This window comes from Takifugu flavidus, chromosome 5 (genome assembly GCF_003711565.1).
Source record: "Takifugu flavidus isolate HTHZ2018 chromosome 5, ASM371156v2, whole genome shotgun sequence".
In the NCBI taxonomy this organism is placed as follows: Eukaryota; Metazoa; Chordata; class Actinopteri; order Tetraodontiformes; family Tetraodontidae; genus Takifugu; species Takifugu flavidus.
Window position 1 is genome coordinate 6765451 of NC_079524.1, and position 13720 is coordinate 6779170.

At 43.4% G+C, this 13720-nt stretch overlaps 1 protein-coding gene across 1 annotated transcript in view; it reads right to left on the minus strand.

The window, feature by feature from the left end:
- The window catches only part of ank1a (ankyrin 1, erythrocytic a), a 55859-nt gene extending 52527 nt beyond the window's left edge, over window positions 1-3332 (minus strand). Inside the window, exon 1 of the mRNA XM_057032681.1 lies at window positions 3047-3332. Within this exon, the coding sequence (XP_056888661.1) occupies window positions 3047-3172 (126 nt within the window). The 5' untranslated portion in view covers window positions 3173-3332. The remainder of the gene's footprint in view (window positions 1-3046) is intronic.
- Window positions 3333-13720: the final 10388 nt, after the last annotated feature.

Consider the following 13720-nt stretch of genomic DNA (forward strand, 5'->3'; position numbering starts at 1 on the left):
ACAGTTTGGCTCACATTTTAGCCACAGTAAAGAATAATTCACTGCAGCTACAGTGTGCTTTGAATACAGATGAGAGATAACTCTTTCACCATATCGTTGCAGAGTCTTAACAGTTTATAATAACCAGCAGCAACTCGCCACGACTATCTCGTATTGAGGATCTTGAATACAGAACTGCAAATGATTTGGTCACGTAATTTATTGTGTTGATTATAGACAAACATGGTGTAAAAGAAAGGTGACACTCTGACATGTGCAAGAATGACAACTTGCTGGCCGTTTCCATATTTCCAACACATCTACCCAAAACATAAAGGCCATAAAATGTTAACTGTTTATTAACTTTTTTTTAGGACATTGGATTATTGGTGTTTCTTTTATTAGTTTTTTCCAGAAAAGCAGACATGATTAATGCATTGATAGCTGCAGCTCCACAGCATTAAACTGTACAAAGTTTCATTTTGGATAAGCCATGTATTGTTTGCCACAAGAAAATTCAAAGAACATAAAAATGGCATTTACTTATATAAGCAAGAGTTAGTTTGAGATGCTTTATTGTTAACTTCTAGAACGCATCTTCTGAGTCTTGGTAACATTTGCTCATTGACAGGGAATTGGATTTATCCTTGGAAATGTTTTTACTATATTACCAAATATGTTTATACTGTCCATATTACGGCATGCATAAACATAAAAAGCTATTGACAACAAAAAGACAAAAAGGCAGACCTGGCAATAAAAGCAATTTCAAGACAGCTGCAACGTCTGGTTACAGCTACTATATGAAGGCACTTAGAGTCGTACATTAACCCGACAAATTGCCTACATTGCATTTCCCAACAATAGTCAGAGGCAACCAGAGGACCAAAACTGTTCAGGACTGGAACCAACAGCCTGTTCAGAAGTAGAAAGGATTAAAGGACATCTATCCTCCTTCTAATCCCCCAAACGCATGTTTTTGGACTGTGGGGGGGAAGCCGGAGTACCCGGAGAGAATCCACACAGACCCAGGGAGAACATGCAAACCACCAAGGCCCCCAGAGCATTTCAACTGGGAATTTACTTTCTGTGAGCTAACAAACAGCAAAAAGGCCCCCCCACGCCTGGATTAAAGGAGATGGCAGGATGAAACCAGGGACTTCAAATCATGTCAAACTCACATGTTTCAATAGGAAAAAGGTGGGTTTTTTGCTGCCTGGAGGCTGAATGACCCAAACCAGTAGTAAAAGACAAAGATGACTCAACAAGGTGATCAATCATTTCATCCTTGAGTCCAAGTGTATGTAGTAATCAGGTCATTGGTTAGCTGACCTGTGACCTACCGAATCAAGTCAGGTCCTCCTTGAGTCAGCCTGGAAATGAAAGTCAGTCAGTTGTGTACAGTCAGAAGTGTGCATGGCTATACTAACAATACCTGCTCCTGCTATCATAAATAAAAGATCAGCAATGGATGAAAACAGCAGTGAAATGTCAGCAATTGCAGCTGTGATTCATTCCTCACTACTCAGCTGAGCCGTTCTGTGACCAGGAACACATCTGAAGCTTGGTTTGCTTCTGAAAATATAAATGGTGAGTCAGTGTTTTCACGTTTGAGCAAAAAAAATAAAAAATCAGGTTTGCTGAATAAAAGATCTACTGTGACACAAAGAGCTGACCTTGTCTACAGTGATGGGGAGGGGGGTCCCAAGGGTGCAGAGCAATTCTTAAAGACAGCTGATGGAAAAAGCTACCATAAAACTGGTGCTGCGTGGAAGACCAAGAAAAGAGCCGAGATGATTGCAATGTAGAGAAGCACAATCAGGTAACTTATGAATGACTGTAGAACTTGACTGCAGAGCTGCAGGCACCGGAGAGGAGACAAAGAGGGCACTGGAGAGTAAGAAGGATAAAAAGAGAGAATTCCCCAGCATTAGCATCTGCTCCAGAAACCAGGAATGGCTGTGAGCCACTGGTTAAAAAAAGGAGAGGTAGGGAGGGGGAGATGGAAGAGTCAGGAAGCTTATTTAGAAGACTTAAGCTGCATGGTTACGTAAGCGATATGGGATCCTCGGAAACCACATACTTTCAGTCAAAGTTGGGCTGCATTACTCCTCTCATACTGTAGGAGCTGCAGTCTTTCCTCTGCACACCTTTTTACCATATTGAGCACAAAGTCTCTCTCGGAGGGATTGCACGGAAGAAAAAAAAACCCTATTGGACCGTGGCTGCAGACTCTCTGCCATCCTCTCCATCTCTTTACTCAACTAGATTTGGCCTTCCTGCACTGTGCAATCAAACACGATGAACAACCCTTCTCAGCTCTGGCTCACCTCTGTGGAAAAATGGGAGCTGTACTGGGTTCCTGTCCATAACACTGTCTCTACTGCATCAGCATCAGATTGGTTTACAGCCAGCCTGGCACAGTGCAGGATCACGGGGCAGCTGGACTCTCACTCGTTCGCTCATGACCAATTTACCTCCGATCCGCAGCAGCACAATCTGCGGATGACTCATTTTCATTAAAGGGTCGGGAGAGAAATCAGAATGGAACCAGAGTGGATGAGACATCCCTGCAGTCCTCCAGCGGCGGAGCTGCGGCGGATCATTTGCAAGCTCTGCCTGGGACTTCCCAGTCAGACAGGAGGCTGCGGGTTCAGCTCTGCGGTCATTGTAGCACCAAACGGAGAAAAAGCCGTGTTGTTATTGGGGGGGGGGGGCGTTGTAGAAACTGACAAGCTGTCTCCATGAATGAGGAAATTCTGTTGTGAAAAGACCATACTGCAGTGCGAAGGCAAAGGAGGAGAGAGGGATGTGAAGAGAGAGAGACAGTGAGAGGCACCGTGCTGTCTTCCCTGGAAGACAGGACAGTCGAGAGGAGGAGAGCATGCAGTGTGTTACCGTTTCCCCGTGTTTGTATGCGCAGGACATACATGTGGTTCCAGGGGTGCTCCGCACGCACACAGTGGAAACACGCTGGTGACCGAGTTTCCATGTGTGTCTCATCACCCCTGAGCAGCTTAGCATGACAGAGAACCCTTCCCTCGACCACCCCACCTGGTCCCAGTACCTTGCGCTTTTTATCCCGGGAGCGACTCCTCTTTTTGACTTTCTCCTCCTCCTTCTCTTTGCGCTCCTGCTCTGCCTGGGCTTCTAAATCCTTGTTCTTGCGGAGCTGCTTGGCTGCTTGTGCCATGGTGCCGCCGGTCACGCTCTGAGCCGCGCTGACGTGTCCAGGTCCTGCGGTGGTGTGCGGGGTGACGGTGCTGGGACTCCTACCTGGTGCCAGCCGACACTAGCACTGCCGCTGCTGCTGTGCGTTCCTCTGCGAGCGATCCTCCTCCTCCTCCTCCTGTTTAGCAGAGCAGTCACACACAGTCCTCGGCTGCCTGCTGTGGGATGCTACTGCGGCGCAGCGCTCTCGCTCTCTCTCCCTCCCTCTCCCTTCAGTCGCAGCACATGCTCCCTCTCTCAGTCGCACACATTCACTTCCAGTGCTCATTTTTTATGCAGCCTTCCGCACTGTGGTGAAGATAAAAGGTAAATAATGGTGAATTTATGGGCTTTTCCTCTTAAACATCCTATGAAATTCTTTCAAACCCCGATCAGTGCAGATTAAAGATAACCCGACAGTCCGTTGGGGAATAGCCTGGGCTGTTTTGAAACAAAGTCAGCTTACCTTCCTCATATTGCATTGATTTTGTTTCATTTTCCTGTATTTCATTTCTGGGGACGACTGCTCAGCTACGCAGAGGACCACAGCGCCATAGTGACACGCCAGAATAACAGAGCGATTAATATATGCAAACATGCATGGGGGAAATCTGACCGTCACTCTGCTAAGATTCTGCAGCAAAAAGGATTGATTCACGTGTACAGAGGACTGGTGCAGTGTGCACACTAGAGGACCACTGAGAGCCATGAAAAGGTTCTTAATATCATGTCCCGATCGTCCATCATGGGTGATAACATAAATGATATCTTTGCCCATTACATGAGGGAGAAGGGAAAGGTTCCTATATGTAGGTGCTGATGGAGCAGGCACCTGTTTACCGGCATTGCTCTCCCTCTCGCCCCCCTCTCCCATCCCCTCTTTCTCCTCCTCCACCCCGCAATGCTGCTGACGCAGGCAGAAAATATCCTTTAACATCTCTCTTTGCACCGCTCACTATACATCAGGCACCAACGGAGAAGCCTAAGCACGTGTTTCAGTACACATGCGTGTCGTAGGAGGGACAACTGCGTCTATCAATCAATATTAGTATCCTACTTACTGGACAGGTGGAGGCATTTATCTACAGCCTGTCAGTTTAATAATTGATAATATCAAGCACAAATTTATTCAAAGAAATGAAGGTAATAATTAGCATCCAATGGAATATTTTTTTTTTTTTAAATCCTGCCAAACTGAAATAGTCCTCATCAGTTCAAGTGACTATAAATACATGTCACCGCTATTGCTTTATGTCTGAAAGCCCTCCACTAATGTGTTCATCTCTGATGTCTTGCCAAAAGCTTCTCCTGCTCTGACAGCAACTCTCCACACTGCAGCATGCTAATAATCCGGACTGGTCATTGTGGCTTCTGTCTGTGCCGCTAATAAACAAATCACGGGCTCACGTGGCCCCTCTTTGACACAAACACACACAAATAATGACAGCATGACAGCTCGGTGGCAAGAGATTCATCCCAGTATTGAACTCCGGGGCCGTGAGTCGAAATGAATCCCCAGCAGGAGCGAGTGTGTTGGTAACATGGAGGGGTTTTATTTGGCTTGGCCAGTTCGGTCTTGTGCTGCGTGTGCCGAGCAAAAGGAGGAACGACCCTGTAGTGAAAATGAACGCTGCCATTGGGACCATTTATAGTATCTGGATGATCTGAGCGTGGACCTTGACAACACGCCATCTCTCCGAAGGTTGAAGGAGAAAAATAATTTAGATTTGAGTAAAAAAAAAGAAAAAAAAGAAAACAATTTTATCTTGATGTATCCAGTATTAAAGAAACAGTTTTGGATTAAAGGGGACAAACAGTTTGTTGTCCTGAAAGCAGTCATAAATCTACCATTTTAATTCGGAACAGTGGAGCTCCTCTGGGTCACACAGAGGTGCACCTGTAGTGCTGAACGCGTATCTCCAGAGGCTGAAGACCAGGTTTAACCTCTCTGCCCTCTCTGCTCTTCCTTCACTATCTTCCATTTTTCTACAGTTTAATGAATTTACTCTCACAATACCAACAGCTCAGAAATGAACATGACCACCTCTTAAAATGTACAAAAACTTTAATGTTACAACAAACGTAGTAAAACTGGAAACTCCATTTGTGGTTAAAAATGCTTAAAGCTCCAGAGACTAATGAAAGCCATTTGCAAGCACCAACAACATAGTACATGTCTCAAATAACACCGGTTCATGTTTTCACAGACAGCAGTGTCATCAATTTCACGTCTTTGACAAAAGCAACACAAGTAATAAGCATTCATAAAATTAAATCAACAACAACAACTCTGTTGATTGTCTTTTTTTGGCATTAAATTAAATGTATCATCGGAATCCACTATCCTGATGTCATAGCGGTCATGTGACTGCAAGAGGTCTTAGCCTGGGACACAAGGGCACAGGTTGTGTGGACCCGGGAGAACAGAAACACACAGTTTGACTCGAGCGTACTGGGCCAGCACCAGCTAGCACATTAGCCGCTCCACTGCAGACCATGACATAGAGGGACGACCTATTCATCTGTAGACCTGGAATATACAGCACACCAGTCATGCTGCACCAACCAGGAACAAGTCTTAACCTGGTGTTAAATTCAGAAAGGCGCTTTATATTGCATGTTCTGGCTTAGTGGCTTGATGTTACATCCCTCAAAGATTGCTTTGAGGGATTGTTCTGATGTCCACACTGTAGATTTATAAAAGCAGAATTTAGAAAACTGGAATACTACAATATATGACAGACTTTATTTGTTCATCTCCATTTTCACTTTACTTTCATTTGTCTGCACAAATCTTCAACACAAAAAGCATCTGGGGTGCTAATGTGTTGTACTAATGCCGAGTGTCTGTAGCTGTCAGATACAGAAAAGTGGCAAACATCTACTCATCTCATCAGAAAACAGCCGGAGCTTTAGTCCAGCATCACTTACTTGTCCTTATGATGGCAGCACATTATTTAGTCCGCTGATAGCGAAGTTATGGATTTAAATCCCAATTCTTTAATTATTTAATTTAAGAGGGGTGCTGTGGAGTTTCCACACCAGCTTACACTGGGCCATTATTAAATCATCAGTCTATAATGTGCCTTTTCTCTTCTCTAGGCACCACCAACACCACTGGAGGGACAAACAACAGGCCACAGCATTGCCTTCAAACTACCCAATAATGAGAACAGTAATGAAATAGTGTTTGGGTGAAAAGCATAGGTAAGGTATATACTTTAATGACGGATGAGCCTACTCCATCGGTAGTTTTATGGTTATTTTACAAACAGAAGACCAGGATACACTTGCAATGAGAACAAACTGGCCTGATACTTTGGATTCATAATATACAGTTTCTGTGAAAAGTAAATGATCAGTTTTACACCAAGTAAAACCCACAACGCAGGTGTAACTCCTGGGACAATATTCCCATCTCCTGCTCTAATTTAGTCCTCTGCTACTCATCCAGGAGAGATGAGGCAGCATCAAAGGCCTGGAGAATATCTCTCTAGCAAACACTCTTAAAGGTCTTTGTTTATCACTATCAGAAAGCTGTAACAGTCAATATCTGACTGCTTTGTGTTAGTCCTAATCACACATCAGGACCAACGGCAGGTGCAGATACGCAGATCATGCGTGGTTGGTTTTACTATGCAGCTCATGCTGAATCCCCCTCAATATTTCAGTCTCTCGTGTGCTGCTGGCAGAAATCCACAGCCTACAGATACAGATTTGTACAGGCCTGCATCCTCCTCTACACCATGATCATCTGTGGAGGCTCCACTGCATCACCAATGTTGGTCAGCCAAACCAGATGAAAATGATAAAAAATAAAAACACTTGTGTTTGTGCTGGAATAGATCAACACGGCGGAGCATTTTGTCATCTCCAGTGGATCAAAGGATCATAATACTGGCCTTTTAACCACGCGAAACCGATTATGGTTTTTCTTTCGTCACGCAGGATCAATAGATGCAAGAAACACTGCGCAGGAAGGAATAGAGGTTAGGGAGCACCCCCTACTGCACAATACGGGTACTGCAACACTGAGACGCAAACAGTGCCTGAATGAGAAACAATTAAATATGAAGGATCATTCAAATAACCTGCCGTTGAAATGTGTTCACACATGTGTCAAATTAATGGCTTTTATAACAAGTGTAAGAGATCCTTAACCTGGACTACACAATGGATTCCAGCATCCCTCTGGATGCATCTTTGTAAGGAACAGCACCGTTCAATACTGCACTGCAGCAGATCTCAGAGCAGCAGCATGGGGCTGCACTGTTCGATGCAGCCGATATGTCAGCACACTGTTCAGTTAATTGATGCTTAAATAATTGCAGTCAAACTATTTCGATCACAACATGACCTCGGTCTTATATAGAACTTGTAATGTACAGAATTATAATTAGCTCCAATACAAACTTGCTCCAAGGAATGACATGGTTTCCTGTGCTTCCATGTTTCTTTTACAGGTATCTATTATAAAGATATATCTCAGATTTAACCTCCATAGTGGAGCATGAAGAGGTAGAAAACAACCGGAAATTTCTCTCTTTCGCCATCTCTCTCCTGGCATTGCACCAGTTGAGAGGACTGATTGGAAAAGCCATATGGCAGGTGACAAACCAAGGGCAGGCATTGTGTGCACACTGTGCCGCGGCTCAGGCACCCTGCCACCTCATTTAAAGGGCTCATCGGGTTTGGCTGAGTGTTTTGGGGGATGTATGTCCTCCACGGCTATGTTTGCTTACCACAGGTGTTACTGATTCTGAAGCAGTTTGTTGGTGTGAACAGCAGTTCAGAGCATTCAGCAGCTTCTGTCACACCAGCTGGGACCGGTTGCAGCCTCAGGCGAGGTTCAAAATTTCTGCTCTTCCTTACAGTGATCGGTGAAAGCGCCGGCCAGCAGTGGTTAGCTACAGTGATGCTTTTTCAAAGGCTGAGTTGGCCAGTTGTTCTAGTAGTTAGATAACTGCTTCTCTTATTGGACTTTAAGGAGAGATGTGGTGACGTTTGCGGTCCAGCTACAAAAATAACTTACAACTATGTGAAATGTCTGAGCTACAGCAAGTGCAGATAGCAATGCATGTGATTGAGCTGATGCATTCTCAATGCAGACCTATTTTCATCCCGTTTCCTAAATAAATGTATTCTCAAGACTAAAAAAACTATTCCACTGAACTAAAGTTAGGTTAAGTCTGCCACCTAGCGGTATCAAAGCGCACAACAACGATGTACAAAAAGCAATGAGATATAAAATACTGCCCAAACATCTCTTAAGAACATTAAATGATTAAATGAAAACAGCTTTTCTTGACAGCGCTGGAAAGTGTAAGTGAACAGTGGTCTAGTCATCCTTTGTCACATTAATCCCAATATACCCTGATTAATATCTCAACAGAGTAAATAGGTGGGAGGAAAAAGATAATCTCATTGCTCAGCTGGCTGTGATGGGGAAGTTGATTCAAAAAAGGACAATGGTTATTGAAGCTATTAAATTTATCTCTCCAGCTATTTCGGGCTCCTTTGAAACGTACCTGAGAAACAGACGGCACCAACAGGGGGCGGTAACAAGAGGCTGCTGGAGCGTTTCCAGCTGCCATCCATCCTATTTGATCTCAGGCTCTTTAACACACACCTTATGTCAGATATACAAGTCTGCTTTTTATAGGCAATCTATGATTTCATCTGCACCACAGCCTACTGACTTTAGCCGTTTTATTATATTGTAAAGAAACAGGGGATTGTGGGATATGTTGTCCTGTTGACTGATTATAAGCCAGTGGAGATTCTATCTCACATCACTCGAGCCAAATTTTTCATTTGTGAACTCATGAGCAGTTAAAGTCAAGATATAATGACAGATTTATGCTTTTTAGTTATGCTATAAACACTTATGGAAAGTGCAAAACACTATTTTAATTGACTGCATATTAGAATGACTACATCACCATTACTATTACATATCCATATATTTTTAAATCACATTTATTTACATCAACTGTAACCGAAAGAATAATATAACTAACATGGCTAAATATTCCGTTTAATCTTTTTAAATATCAACTGTATCCTAAAGGAAGAAGACAGCGATCGATGGTCTTAAAGATTACTTAAGATTAAATAACTGGACCAGACTGCTGCTGTGAGCACACTTGCTTACAGGAGCAAAAAAGGCCAAAGTGGGAGCATTAAAGTAAGAATGGAAATGGAGGAAGTGCATAGGAGAGGGAGGAGGAGGAAGAGAAGGTGGCGTCTGCCCCCTCCCCCAGTCTCATTCCTCTTCTCTCACTCATCTCTTCTCTCATTCCTCATTTCCTCTCCTTCTGTCTCTGTTCCTCTGTGTATTCCTACATGTGCTTTCCTCCAACCCTTCCATTAAATTATTCCAGCCTGCTCTGCTTCATTCATCTTTTGCTCACAGGTGGCCAGTGTGAACACTCCCAATTCTCTTTGCACTCGTGCACTTCCAGTCTTCTGAGACTCGTTGACATTAAACTGTCACTGAAGCAAATTTCTGAAATATTTCACTAAGTTTATTTGTGATTAACGGGAACATTCGGGAGGGCTTTTTTTTTTTTCCTCCTTGCAAAGTCACTGGTCATCTTTAGTAGGCACTAAACACAACGCGACTCTGCTCGTCACACCAGCAAGCACTCACTTCATCCCCAATCTGTTCCTTATGTAAGGCACGCCTCCTTCCACCTGTCTCCCATTCTTCCCTTCTAATCAGGCGTCTCTGCCAATCAATCTGACCACCATGACAACATTTAGCCAAACGCCACCCCCACCACTGTCACGAACCACTCCTATAAACAAAAACAACACAAAAAGGAAGCTGACAGCTCAGGATTGATGAGAGAGAGTCCTGTCAAAGGCCAGAGATTAGATTAAGACTGAGGCACACAAACCACAACGCAGCTCAGAGGCAGCAGGTGCTTTTGGTTAAACCTTAATTACATGATCTCTGATTTCTCTAATTGATATGGTAATGACTATGTAATTAATGCAAAAGCAGAAATACCAGCACCTCTCCTAATGAATGGATTTATTTGATTAGATATCCTCCTGCATATTTATGCATGCTGGTAAACAGGGCAGTGACACATATAAAAGTGGTTGAAAATAGTGCATGAAAAAGAGATGCATACTCTAATTCTTAGAGAAAAGAGAGATATTTGCAAATGATTGTGATGCACACCTAAAGAAGGGCATTTAGGGAAAGTAAAAACAAAATGCGCTGTTACACAGGTAGGTGGCGCTAGGGGGTAGCTTCATAAACAGGTAACGTGTGTGACTACAACTTTTCTTAATTATAGGTTTCATATTAAAAACCGTGTTAACTGGGAAAAGCTGGTTAGCCATACTATAACTGATTTCGATTAAAGGTTGCACTTTTAATAACTATCATTTCAAATTGTTCACAGTTAAATTTTTAAATCCAAATATATGTACATTATTGTTACACTTAATTCATAGTTGAAATTCTCAATTCTCTATTAGACATTCAGTGTTTCTTCCCATGAGTGGAAGAATTCCCTGATTTGCCTCTGTCGAATATGCAAATTAGTAGGCTAAATAGAAGCGACCATCCCTCTCTGTAAGTGCTTTTTTAAATAAATAAATTAAATTAAATAAACCGATACATGTTTATAGGTGGAAAACGTAAACTAATCCTTACATGCCCTGCAGTGTGATTTCAAGGGGATGAGGGACCATGAGAACAACAGTACAGAGCGCGACCTCTAACGTAAATATTGCAGGAGGAAAACAACAACTCCCATGATTCCACACCACAATGTTTTGATTGCGAGACCCCTAGCGGAATGTGTTGTGTTTAAATAATTGCCTGAAATAATAATAATAATTAAATAAAAATAACTGTAATCGTTTAGTATATATCAGTCTATAGAAAGAAATTGTATAGAATAAATACTTCAAATTGTATCAAAATATGTTAAACTAAAATTAAAGTTTAGTTCTTTTTTTGACCGGCTCTGGGCACACGGCAGCAGTAGCGTCTTTGCTACCACTAATTGAATCATGGCGATGCGCTAGTTGGTTAACTTACCTTGGAATAATGTGTTTCTTACGGGGCCACTCAGGCCACGTGTGATGGATGGCCTTACAGAAGCCAGGTCAATTAGCCAGCCTGGGTTTCCCTCTGTGTCGGCTGCAGACAGCACCCGTAGAGAGCCCACCACTGTCACGGAGCTTGGGTGTAATTAATCACCAGTGCGGGGCCTTCTCACCTCACACTGCCGCGCCCACAAACAGCCGATATATGCCTTCGGCCCAAATTGCACCCTCTCTCTCCTAATCTGGGTAATTGTCAATATTAATATGTACAGAGATGGAAACATGTTGGCATAAAAAGTCTACTCTGCAAACAAGAGTCTATAAACTATCCATGTATGTATGGAATTAATAAAAATGAAGTCTGAGGCAAATACAAAAGTTTTTTTTTTCCCTATTCAGCAAAATAAAAGCCAGCTTTTGTCATACTCAGAATCACTGGTAGGAATTGGAATGTGAGATTGGGACAATGTCTTGTTTTAAGGAAATACCTTAAAATAAATAAAGCAGCAGCATTAAAATTCATAAAGTGAGTTTAATGGTGGCTTTAATGATCGCAAACAGGACATGCATATACAAGAACACTGATTAATGGGTTGAATTCAATTCTTATACTAATACACTCTTGTTGTTTTTCGCCCTTAAACACACAGAGAGCCTTACACACAGCTAGGACAGTTGTGAGGTCAGGACATAGATGTCAGTCTGTGTTCACAGAACACATTCGTTCAAAATGGACAAAAGCAATATGGTGACAGATGAGGTTGGCGTCTGGGGGCCGGGAACTATGTGTTGCTACTGCTGCTCAGTGTGTGTACAGTATGTGTGTGCATATAGTGTCTTGTGCTGATGCATATGCGCATGCATGCATATCCGAGTGTGTGCCTGCACTGCTACAGTATATGTGCTTGTGTGCTTGTGCATTCACGTGTGTGTGTGCGTGGGGGAGGAGGTGGTGGTGGTGGGGTCCTCAGGGGCCAGCTCTGTGTCTGTCCCATCTGCCACCCCACTCTGCTGACACCCAAGGGACTGGCAGAAAGGATGGGGAATTCATTTTGGCAAAAAGGAATCGGGGTCCAGTGGCCTAATGGGCAACAATGTAGGTTTTACTGATGGCAAGATGCAAAGGACACCGGCTGGGCGTGTGGAAGCCAATCTACCAATCTCTTTGACAAAACAGTTGGCTACTCCTGTCAAGATCCGCTTCAGCCTGCCTAATAAGGCACACACACCCCTGAAATGATGCCTCAAATGAGGAAGGGGTGCACACACTTTTACACACACACAGACGTTACATACACCCGGGGCTAATGTCAGCCTAATGCATGGCCATGCTGTGGCCAGAGGGCTAATTGGGTATATAAACACAAACACATCCCTTGAGAGGCAAGAGGGGAAGGGTGCATTTTTTGCTATATGCTCACTGTATTGTTAAGAAGACAATCCTGTAGCTTAAACACAGAACTCATCAGTATTGAAAATGGGCGCTGGCATGCTTTATGCACTCATGTATCCACTCATCTAAAGCTTTGCGGACAGTGTGATGTGGAACAACTTGACAGCAGGTGGCATCTCATCCTGTCTTTATCCAAACTGTGATCAGAACACAGGCAGCACCGTCATCGCAACAACAGCAACAAAACAGTTGCGTGGAAGACAAATATGGCTCTTGAACCACTGGGCAGAAGGAGCACTCATGGAGATGAAGGCTGAGATACTGCCAACAAAGCTGATTTTAACTTGTCAAATTAACAGCACATCAAAAGAGCGAGCGACGGGGAGGAGGGAGCGGCAGCCCCTTTGACGAGCACCACTTGACGGTGACTCTTAGAGGTCAGATAAGAGAGCGTCAGCCATCTTTTCAAGTATACAAGTTACCAAACGAAGCTGTTGACACGTTACTGTGTTTGTCCATATAAGTATCACACAAACACACACACATACTTGTGTGCATCCAGTTTGTGCTCCCCTGCCCCCTCACTGCTTTGAGCGCTATATGTTAATGAAACAGTTGCTGTTTCCTGGCATAACATTAATTACTCGATCAAAATAGAGTGGGTAATTAACTGCCCTTCTTTACCAGCGCTAATTACATTAGCTGAGAAGGGCCATTTGAGAGGAGCAAAAGAGGGAAGTGGGAGAAAGACAAGATAAAGCAGTACAAAATAAAGAATTAGCGAGGCACATGCCTAGGTGTGTGTGCATGCGTGTGTGTGTGTTTGGAGAGAGGGAGAGGCTTTATGTTCTATAAAGTGAGAGAGAGAGAGGCCACAATGAAGGGAGACTCATGTGGTTCTTGCTCAGGCCCCCAGAGGCTTGGTCCTGAGAGAAAAGCTGGCTTACTGAAGAGGAGAAGGATGGGGGGTGTTGTTGTTTATTTTGACATGCTCTACTCTGTCTTTAACGCGTGCCTCACAATTAAGAAGCTGCGGCTCATCAGTTATATATACAAAACAGCATTGCA